Below are 11554 nucleotides of genomic sequence, written 5' to 3' on the forward strand. Positions count from 1 at the left end.
TACACTCCAGCCTGGGTGACAGAGCAAGACTCTGTCTCAAAAAAGTAAAATAAAATAAAAAGAATCTCCAGATGTCTACTCTTAGGAGAAGTAAATTTGGCAACCAAGATTCTGATTTCCTACCCACAGATATAAAAGTTAACATCTGGTAATGGTGCCTTGTCCATCACATTTCATGGTTAGAGACATTGAGAAGGATATGATAGGTATTAGAATACCCTTTCTTGGCTGGGCGCGGTGGCTCACACTTGTAATCCCAGCACTTTGGGAGGCCGAGGCGGGCGGATCACGAGGTCAGGAGATCGAGACCACAGTGAAACCCCGTCTCTACTAAAAATACAAAAAATTAGCCGGGTGTGGTGGTGGGCGCCCGTAGCCCCAGCTACTCGGAGAGGCTGAGGCAGGAGAATGGCGTGAACCTGGGAGGCGGAGCTTGCAGTGAGCCAAAACTGCACCACTGCACTCCAGCCTGGGCCACAGAGCAAGACTCCGTCTAAAAAAAAAAAAAAAAAAAAATACCCTTTCTTAAGAAAGGTATTTATTAGAGAGGTTGTGGCAGGATCAATAAAAATTTACTTTTAAAAAGTGAGCAAGATTTTCAAAACAAATTAAGGATAGTGAAAAAGAAAAGTCTAGCACCTTAGCTTTCCCAGAATTTCAGGTATGGGCATTGGTCTCTCATGGCAGTCCTGAGAGAATTAATAAGTTTTTTTTTTTTTAATTAATTTTATTTATTTAGTTATTTATGTTCGATACGGAGTTTCTCTCTTATTGCCCAGGCTGAAGTGCAATGGCGCAATCTTGGCTCACTGCAACTTACGCCTCCCGGGTTCAAGCGATTCTCCTGCCTCAGCTTCCCACATAGCTGGGATTACAGGCATGCGCCACCAGGCCCGGCTAATTTTGTATTTTAGTAGAGACGGGGTTTCTCCGTGTTGGTCAGGCTGGTCTTGAACTCCCGACTTGAGGTGATCCACCCACTCTGGCCTCCCAGAGTGTCAGGATTACAGGCATGAGCCACCGCGCCTAGCAGAATTAATAAGTTTTTTTTTTTTTTTGAGACGGAGTCTCGCTCTGTCGCCCAGGCTGGAGTGCAGTGGCGCGATCTCGGCTCACTGCAAGCTCCACCTCCCGGGTTCACGCCATTCTCCTGCCTCAGCCTCTCCGAGTAGCTGGGACTACAGGCGCCCACCACCACGCCCGGCTAATTTTTTTTGTATTTTTAGTAGAGATGGGGTTTCACCGTGGTCTCGATCTCCTGACCTCGTGATCCGCCCGCCTCGGCCTCCCAAAGTGCTGGGATTACAAGCGTGAGCCACCGCGCCCGGCCAGAATTAATAAGTTTTAAAACAACTTTATGGAGTGGGTAATACTTAAAGAGGCTATAACTTCCCAGGAGACTTACATTCAAGAGTTACTCATTTATAAAATAGATACTTGAGAGCACTTACTCTTTGCCAAACTTTCCTAGCCACTATGCCAGACAAAATCTCTACCCTCTTTGATGTTACAAATGGTGGGGAAGACACACAATAAAAACAAGTATGGAAGATCTTTCCAGTGATTAAGTGCCATGAAACAAAATAAAACAAGGCAGTAAAATAGAGGGGAATTGAAGGACAGGAGGGTCAGGGAAGACCTCTCAGAGAAGGTAATATTAACTAGGATCTAAATGACAAGAAAGATTCCAGTAGCCCTGCAAAGATGAGTCTTCTAAACAGAAAACATCTGCATGAGTCCTGAGATAGGACAACCTTGCTGGGACTTGTGGCAGGAGCCTGGTTGGTGGGGGGAGGCTGTGGGAGCGGGTCAGACCAGTGAGCAGAGCCAGATCATCTAGCGCCTTCACACAGCAGTAGTGAGGAGTGGGCATTTATTCTCATTGCCGTGGGAAGCCGCTAGAGTGTTTTCAGCAAAGGATTAAAATGATCTCATTTAAGTTTTTTAAAGGCTACCATGTGAAGAATGGGACTAAAGCCAGGTAAGAGTAGAAGCAGAATGTAAGGGAAAGGTGGATTTGGGGTTTATTTTAGAGATAGATTTTGATGAATTCAGTGTGGGGGGGAGAGGAAGGAGGAAGGACTCCTGGGCTTTTGAGGTCTTACCAACTTGAATCTAATAAAGCTCATCAAAATGTAGAGCAGACAAAAGAGTCAGGAAGAGTAAGATGCCATTGGGGGAAGAGACATCAAACCGGGCGCGGTGGCTCACGCCTGTAATCCCAGCACTTTGGGAGGCTGAGGCAGGCGGATCACGAGGTCAGGAGATTGAGACCATCCTGGCTCACATGGTGAAATCCCATCTCTACTAAAATACAAAAAATTAGCCGGGCATGGTGGCAGGTGCCTGTAATCCCAGCTACTCCGGGGGCTGACGCAGGAGAATGATGTGAACCCGAGAGGCAGAGGTTGCAGTGAGCCAATATCGCGCCACTGCACTCTAGCCTGGGCAACAGAGTAAGACTCCATCGCAGAAAAAAAAGAAAGTATACTTTAATCAAATAAAATTGAGAATTTTCAAATAGTAATTTTATCTACTGCTGCTTTTTTTTTCTTATGTTTTTAATTTGAGCAACAGAATCTGAATCTAGCATGTTGGTCTTTAAGATAGAAGCTACTTCATGGTTAAATATCTATAACTTGGTTATTCTCATATTAGGATAGACAATTGCTTATCTTAATGTAAATGCAGGATCACCCATGGTACTCAGATGAGAGCCTCAAGTACCCCAGTCTTCCAAGAAAACACCTCTGACTTTTTCTCCTCCTGTGCTCTCTGCTCAGATCCCAGCGACTCCAGTTTGATGTCTCTTCCCCCAATGGCATCTTACTCTTCCGAGAAACCAGCAAGATGATAACAATGTATGGTAAGTGCTTCAGATAATCATGCCTCTAGAAGTTAATTCCAGCTCAGTCACCACACTGTAAGCAGCATGTGGGTCCCTGGCTAGCCCTGGCAGGAGCCAGGACAGCATTCCCATTGTATGCTAATACATGTGCATTAGAGTGCCACCTGTCACCAGGGGCCTGCTGGAATTTGTATGCCTTTGGAGTAGGAAGGCTGATCTAAACGAGCGCTTCTAATGTGGTTGAATAAACATGTATGACATGTCTACTCAGGCAATCGCATCCTGACACTAGGAGAGGTCCCAAAGGATCAGGTCTATGCTCTGAAGCTCAAGGGCATCTCCATCTGCTTCTCCATGCTGAAGGCTGCTCTCAGTGGGAGTTACGTCAATTTCGGAGTCTTTCGTCTCTATGGAGACGATGCCCTGGACAATGCTCTGCAGACCTTCATCAAGCTGCTCCTCTCTATTCCCCACAGTGATCTCTTGGTAAGCCTTACGCTGCATTGCCAGAATCTTGTTCCTCATCACATTCAGCCTTTTTCACCTGAGCCCATGACTGAACACTGCTCTTGAGAAACTATGTAAGCTGGCTCCTTTTGCTGTAACTAAGTCTTCTGTTTTCCCAACTGAAAGGAGCTAAGCTATTTAAGATCGTCTCCCTGCATGCTGGAGTGCATAGTGCCTAAGCTGATTTTCTTCCTCCTCCTCTCCCACAGGATTACCCCAAGCTCAGCCAGTCTTATTATTCACTACTGGAAGTCCTGACCCAGGACCATATGAACTTTATTGCAAGCCTGGAACCTCACGTCATCATGTATATTCTCTCTTCCATTTCTGAAGGACTTACTGCACTTGGTAAGCACCTGAGGGGTGTGGGTGAGTTGATGGGTTTGTTTTTTACCACTTAACTAAACAGAAAGAGAGAATCTTGCCCCAGTGTCCAAAAAGATCACCACTGCCTTGGGGGTTTGGCCATAACAATAGAGTATATAATGCACAGCACATGCTCATCCAGCAGACACTCACTGATTCCCCTCCTAAGTACAAGGCCCTGTGGAAGCACTGAGGATATGGTAATTAACAGCATATAGTCCCTGTCCTTAAGGGGCTTATCTGGTGGGTAGAACAGACACATGAACAAACAACTGCCTGTTTACCATACTTATCACTTAAACATTACAATAGGGGTGAGTACAAAGTGCTACACAAGCCCTCAAGAATACCTAGACTCCTGGTTGTGAGGAGGTCAGGATCAAGGAAGGCTGGCTGGAAGACTTGGCATCAAAGCATAAACCTAAAAGCTGGACAGATGTTGCCCTGGTTAGCCAGGGAGGGTTCCTAGCAGCAGAGATAGCAAGCACTTGCACCTGTAGGCAAGAAAGAACCAGGAAATCCAGATGGCTGGGACACTGGTACAAAGGAATTAGGAATGAAATGAAGCTTTAGAGATAAGCAGGAGCAAATCTGGAGATCGTGAAGGGGGCCCACCTGTAAGCCGTATTAGGCTGTTTGAATTCTGTCCTGAGGGCCGTGGAAGCTGGGGAAAGGTTTCATGCAGCTAGCTCCATAAGTTTTTTCATCCTAGTCCATATGGTTCCTGTCAACCATTTTGTTTCTAGGCTACCTTCCAACAATTTTTTTTTTTTTTTTTTTGAGATGCAGTTGCTCTGTTGCCCAGGCTGGAGTGCAGTGGCGCAATCTCGGCTCACTGCAACCTCTGCCACCCAGATTCACGCCATTCTCCTGCCTCAGCCTCCCAAGTAGCTGGGACTATAGGCGCCCGCCACCATGCCTGGCTAATTTTTTTGTATTTTTAGTAGAGACAGGGTTTTACTATGTTAGCCAGGATGGTCTCGATCTCCTGACCTCGTGATCCGCCTGGCTTGGCCTCCCAAAAGTACTGGGATTACAGGCATGAGCCACTGTGCCTGGCCCAACAATCTTAGTAGGTATATGTGTTCAGAGAATAAAACACATTTTTATATTAGGCTGAGCAAAACGTAAGTAGGAAGATTAAGTCAACTGCCAAATAGTGATGATATATTGCAAATACACATAGACTGACTTTTGGATTGTCAACTGTGGTGAATTATCCATGCCTCTGTGCCACTTTGGTACACATTTACTTCCATCATTCTATCAGGGTGCATAGCCGTATCTAGTACAGTCCAGTCAAGGTATCAGCCCTTGCTTTGGAAGACTTTTTATGTCTTACTGAAAATACAGGGACCTGGCCAGGTGCGGTGGCTCACGCCTGTAATCCCAACACTTTGGGAGGCTGAGGCAGGCAGATCACAAAGTCAGGAGTTTAAGACCAGCCTGGCCAATATGGCAAAACCCCATCTCTATACAAAAATTAGCTCGGCGTGGTGGTGCGTGCCTGTAGTCCCAGCTACTCTGGAGGCTGAGGCAGAACAATCACCTGAACCCTTGAACCCGGGAGGTAGAGGTTGCAGTGAGCCGAGATCATGCCACTTCTGCACTCCAGCCTGGGTGACAGAACGAGACTTCGTCTCAAAAAAAAAAAAGAAAAAAGAAAAAGAAAGTAGAGGGACCTTTGCATAAACTGTCAGTCCCGTAGGAATCAGAGACTTGTTTACTCTTTTAAGGGTTCAGCCCCTTAGTCCTTTGGCCTTACCTCATCAGAGTTCTGTCCACAGGTTGTGCTGTACTGTTCCCTTTGTAAAGAGGCATAGATGAGTCTGCAGCTCCCCCCAGAGATGCTTTGGAGATAAACAGATAATACAGCACACCCTGTTCTAACAAACCATAAACATTCAGAGGCTACATCATTCTGGGTTTAATTACATCCCACTGGTAACTCAGAGCATAGGCTCATACCCCAGGCTTCTTGGATTCTAATCACAGCTCCTGCAGTTACTAGCAGTTGATCCTTAGGCCGATGCGTAACCTCTCCTAATTCTGGTTTCCTCATATGTAAAACAGAAAACCTACTTCCTGAGTTCTTGAGAGGATAAATTAGAGATAACACCTATAAAGTACTTAGAACAATATCTGGCACAAAAGAAGCACTTGCTGAATCAAACTATTTGTTATTTTGTGTGAAGCAGAGGACGTACGTACATCCACAACACATTGAGCCAATAATTTCAGTATTCTTTATTACCACATACTCACTTTCAAACTTAGAAATTGAGCCCTACTGTACAATGAGGGTAAAAGGTTAACAGGAGTCATCTTGAGCAACTACCTCAGCTGAATTGGCCACAGTACCCTAATGGATCTCACCCAAAGATAGTCCATATTTGTCCAGGCCACCATCAGCAGCTCTGTCCTACCCCTACCTTTCTTTCTTGCAGACACCATGGTATGCACAGGCTGCTGCTCCTGCCTGGACCACATTGTGACATACCTCTTCAAGCAGCTGTCACGTAGCACCAAGAAGAGGACCACACCCCTGAACCAGGAGAGCGACCGCTTTCTGCACATCATGCAGCAGCATCCAGAGATGATCCAGCAGGTAAGAAAGTGGAGGCTTAGGAGGCAGTGATGGGGTGTCCGACAGAGGAAGGACCTCTGCAAGACAGGGGAGCCCACACACGATTAACATAACATCTCATCAGGTTCCTGCTGCTGAGATGAAGTCCATGTCTTAAAGTTGAGGTGGATTTTGAGTTTGCCAAGTAATCGCTGGATGTAGAAGAAACTCAGGTTCTGGATTATTCTTCTGAGTGTCACAATGACCCCTATGCCCTGGACCTGTCTCATGAGCACTATCCTCTTTCTGTGAAAATTACTTTGCTCACCCACTGCTATAAATAGAGCAGGAGTTAGCAGCATCCAGCTTTCTAAAGGCCTGTGTTCCTGTTTACAAAACAGGAAGAAGAATGCAAGACAGAAGGAAATAACTGGCCACAGAGAGATCAAGCCATATGCTTGCCCTTATTTTATTTGTATGTGCCTTGAAGTAACTTACAGAAATACATGCTAGATGAAAATAGATAAGGAAATGGGATCAGTAATTACTGAGATTTTAGCCAATCTTACCTTTGTCCACACTGTTCTGTAAAGAAGCAGTGAAATAATTCAGAACTCCATTACATTCCCAAGATGTCATAAAGCTGTCAACTCCGAGTACCTGGAAGGGATCATGCAAGGTGGTTTTGCTAACTGTAATTTTGTTTACGTGACCCCATCCCATTCTCCACAACTCAGGGTGACCTGGAAAGATCCATTTGTAAGTGAAGTAATCAAACCAATTTTAAGAACAAGAAAGGAAATGAATATCTTAGAAGAAAAGGTAACCTTGAAATAGAAGACTCAGATGAAGCTTCACAAACTGTTTGTCTGATTTACCCTATACAGAAAGGCCTTCAGCCTAATATACTCCTGTATTTGGAATCTGTCGTTTTATCTTGGGTAGCAGTACATTAGGTCACTGCCTCAAATTCTCCATTTTCAGATGCTGTCCACGGTGCTGAACATCATCATCTTTGAAGACTGTAGGAACCAGTGGTCTATGTCCCGACCACTACTTGGCTTGATATTGCTTAATGAAAAGGTGAGAGAGCCAGCTCCCTGGTGCCAACCCAGAAGCAGTGGCAACCACCCACTTGCTGTCACCAAGCACTGGAAGAAATGTGTATAGAAACACCTCACGGTGGTGAAACAGGGAAAATGGGTCATTTACTGAGCATGTCCCATTTGTGCTTTCAGTATCACATAATCATTTAACTATTAGAAGTCAGCACGTGTGGTAGCTCACAGACACAGGATAAAGAAGTGTTTCCCCTAGGCAGTAAGAGAAACCTTTCAAGGAAATAGTGTACCTGGGTATCAGAGGACCTAAGACCTAAGTTCCAGTTCTAGCTCTGCTATAAACAAGTCTTGAGATTCCAATAAAAGAAAGGTCTGGATCAGATGACCCTTTTAAAGTGCTTTACAATTTAAAAATTCTTGATTTTCTTAGTAGGATGAAGACATATTATCCCACAAGTTCTTGCCTGAATTTTTTTTTTAAGTGTCCAGTTTTAGTAGACTTTCCATTCCTCCTTAGAGAAGAACATTCTTCAACCCTGCAGATGACGGAGGGCTAATCTGCCTTCCCCTGCTTCTCTAACCTTCTGTTCCACTCCTTGCCCCACAGTATTTTTCTGACCTAAGGAACAGTATCGTGAACAGCCAGCCACCAGAGAAGCAGCAGGCCATGCACCTGTGTTTTGAGAACCTGATGGAAGGCATCGAGCGAAATCTTCTTACGAAAAACAGAGACAGGTGAGTATAGAGCGTCCTGCCTAGAAATCTCAGACAATTGCTATTTTTCAAATCAACGAAACAGGCAGTTCCTTTAAAGTCTTTGACAACTGTGTTTGGAGGCCATCTAAAGCAGTGCTATCCAATAGAAAAGTGAGCCATGTTAAACAGGCAAAATTCATTTTAATAATATATTTTATTTAACCCATTGTATCTAAAATACTATATCAGTGTGTAATCAATATTTTAAAATTGTAGGTTTTCACATCCTTTTTGTACTACATTTTCAAAATCCTGTGTACTTTACGTTTAACAGCATATCTCAGTTCATACGTTTTCATCAGAAATGCTTGATCTGTATTTAGATTTCATAAATTTACAGTTGACAAAGTAGATTCCTATAATACCCAGATTGTTTCAAACACACCCAGGGACTTTCCAGTAACTGCATTGAGTATCTGGGCTTTGCAATTAACTTTTAAATTTTATTTAATTTAAAATAAGGCATTTTAATTTAAAATTAAGATGCAGTTGGGGAGCTGAATGTTAAATTGTATTTAATTTGGATTCATGTTCTCAGTCACACTGGCCATAATTCAGGGGCTCGGTAGCCATATGTGGTTAGCAGCTGCCCTATTGGACAGCACAGCACTACGCCACCTGGTCTTGCTGCATTAAGAAATGAGATGGCTTCATTGGCTTACTGCCCTCACGTGTGAGGGCAACTTCCTACCTCTGTCAGTGAGATTTCTTTTGTGCTGCCATGAGCCCAAGGTAGCCCTCAGGGCCCCAGATTTGACCAGCTCTCTAGCCAACTTTCTCTTAGAGTCTTAAGACTGAAATTAACTGATCTTTGAAACAGAACCCATCAATTCATACATTCTAATTCCCATGCTTAAAAAAAAAAAGGCAAATACCTTTCCCCCCAACTCTCCTCCCCCAACCCACATGCATCCTCTCTGCAGGTTCACCCAGAACCTGTCAGCATTCCGTCGAGAAGTCAACGACTCGATGAAGAATTCCACTTATGGCGTGAATAGCAATGACATGATGAGCTGACACCTCCTTGGACTCTACCTGTACAGAGCAGCGTCCCTTTGGTTTGGCCCAGAGGAGCGAACAATTGCAAGGGAGAGGGCCTGGCTGTTCCTGGCTCTTTTCTCCAGGGGTGTGGGGAAAATGGCAAAGGTCAACAAGCTACTTCCCCAGGGAATAGGGGTGTGAGTGCACTCACTAGGGGGCAGGGCGCTGCTGGTTCCTGGGGGACTGGGTGGGAAGGGTGGTGGGAGGAGATAAGAGACATAAACTGAGACTCCAGCCTCTCCTCCTGGGGCCACCCAAGTGGGGAGAACCCCTAGTGTCCTGCCACAACCTGCCTTGTATAAACATGTACATTTTTTCATAACATTTTGAACAAGGTTTATATTGACTCAAGTTTAAAAACAAAAAGTGTGACTGAAAAATTTTTACAGAGTCTAGTGCACCAATGCTGATGTGAGGGGTTGTGTATGCGAGTGACAAAAATGTGTATTCTGGTGGCCTGAAGCTTTACTGGACAAGGATGTGTGAGAGTGCAGAGATATATTTAGTGACACAGTAGAGAGGCAAAAAAAAAAAAAAAAAAAGCTAAAATTCCAAATGTATATTTTTTCGTATTGCCCTGTCCTCACCCAGAAATGATCACTTCCTGTTACTGTATTAACCCTTGTTATTAGGAACTCTAAGCCATGCCAGAACACCGTCCCTCCCCTTGGAACGCATAGATTCTGCCCTGGGTCCCTAGCCCCTTGCAGTGATAAATAACTCCAGCTAAAAGTGTTTGGTGTTCTTATCTCCATCCTCTTTCCTACTTTGCTTACCCTCATCTTCAGACAGATGCCTCTTGCTTTTAAAAGTTGGATTTAACGACGTGTTGTAGGGGTTCTTGGTCTCTGTGAAGGCAGAGACCAGAGAGAAGGAAGTGAGCCCACTGCTCTCCTGCGGAACAATGTGGGTGAGTCCACCAGAGGCCCTGCTGTGTGTGGCCAATAAATTTTAGTCTTCCCCAGCCCTCGAGGCAGTGTGTGTGGATGTATGCGTGTGGATATTTATATATGTACCCTGCACTCATGAATGTATGAACTGGAGGAAGTTACTACAGTGGAAGGGTTCTTAATAACAAGGTCTACCTAGCATGAAGTATTTAACATTCTCCCACCCCTTAAAAAATATACATTTTTATAAAATGAAAACCATAATAAATGTTTTGAATATTAAAAAAAGTAATAACCTACAGAGGAAAATTAATGGAGAAAGCTATTTGCCTTGTACTTTTTCCACAATTGTTGCTGCTAGTTGTACACATCTCTAGTTCAGCTCTTGCCCACGGGACACTCATCAATTAGGTTTTATTTTTATTTCTCTCCTCTACCCCCAGAAACAAGCCTGTTAATTTTTTTTCCTTCTCCTCTGGCGACTGTGTGATGAATCCTTTCTTGCGTGATCAGGTTGCGGATAGACTTGTAAGGGTGTTTGCTGCATACAGTGTAAGCATTGTGACCGCCAATAAACTTCAATGGTTTCTACTGACCTGGCTTCAGCAATCATGTCCAGTGTGCGTCCAAGGACATGTCCCACTCAAAACATGTGAAGATGTGTGAAACATTCTTAAAAGCCCGTGAATGACAGGGGCCCCTCCACCTGATCAAATTGACTTGTTTCTCATTGCTTGGAGTCTGACTCAGTTTCTTTCAAAAGTATAATATGATTGATATATCTGTCAACAAAACCAGTCACATGCTATTGTCCACAGCTATAAAGCAGAAGCCATTCTACCTCTCTGTTAGTTTTCAGATAATAACATGGCTACTAGCAGACAAGTAGTAATTGAAGAAAGCCCAGTGTGTTAATGTTCTGACATCAGCTTCTCTGATGTGGGCTGGGTTTCATTCATTAGACTATGACAAGTTCATGGGCAAATGTTATCCCCCTGGAATACTTTGCAGACCTCACAGGCCAGATTTATCAAACGAAGAACACTTGTTAACAGAGACTACTTCTAACGCCTGCAGTATGTATTCAGAGTACCTGAGTATGAGGAAATTTGATTGCCAGAAACACAGAAAAGTATTAAGATACAGACAGGTATGTGTACCTTAATGCAGATTTCCATCCCATGACTCTCGGGTGCTAGGGTGCCATTCTTGTCTGCCTTATGTAGATGTACCACTACCTTTGCAGTTTCAGCCTTCTGGGAACTGCTATAGCTGCCTCAGTCCTAAGTTATTTCAAAGGCAAAAAAAATTCTGATGGCTACAAGGCAAATGGAGTTGATTAATCTTAGCTAAATTCCATCTCTAAGCCTAACAGAAATATTAAATGGTGAGTTTTCATTAATATGCATATACTTCTGACACATGCCCCAGGGACCTGGAATTCTGATTCTATAGTTAAGTGACACAAAAATAACTTTCTCATGGATACTTGAAGAGGAGTCCCCTTTCCCCAACTAAC

The 11554-nt window shown here is 44.0% G+C and overlaps 1 protein-coding gene across 3 annotated transcripts in view; it reads left to right on the top strand.

The window, feature by feature from the left end:
- XPO7 (exportin 7) overlaps window positions 1-10630 on the top strand; it is an 85673-nt gene extending 75043 nt beyond the window's left edge. For all 3 annotated transcript variants that reach the window (XM_055295564.2, XM_055295565.2, XM_055295567.2), the window contains 7 exons: window positions 2784-2866; window positions 3120-3334; window positions 3565-3703; window positions 6169-6329; window positions 7272-7370; window positions 7956-8083; window positions 9028-10630. In XM_055295564.2, coding sequence (XP_055151539.2) covers window positions 2784-2866; window positions 3120-3334; window positions 3565-3703; window positions 6169-6329; window positions 7272-7370; window positions 7956-8083; window positions 9028-9121 — 919 coding nt within the window. In that variant the 3' untranslated portion in view covers window positions 9122-10630. The remainder of the gene's footprint in view (window positions 1-2783; window positions 2867-3119; window positions 3335-3564; window positions 3704-6168; window positions 6330-7271; window positions 7371-7955; window positions 8084-9027) is intronic.
- The last annotated feature ends 924 nt before the right edge of the window (window positions 10631-11554 follow it).

This window comes from Symphalangus syndactylus, chromosome 10 (assembly GCF_028878055.3).
Source record: "Symphalangus syndactylus isolate Jambi chromosome 10, NHGRI_mSymSyn1-v2.1_pri, whole genome shotgun sequence".
Lineage (NCBI taxonomy): Eukaryota > Metazoa > Chordata > Mammalia > Primates > Hylobatidae > Symphalangus > Symphalangus syndactylus.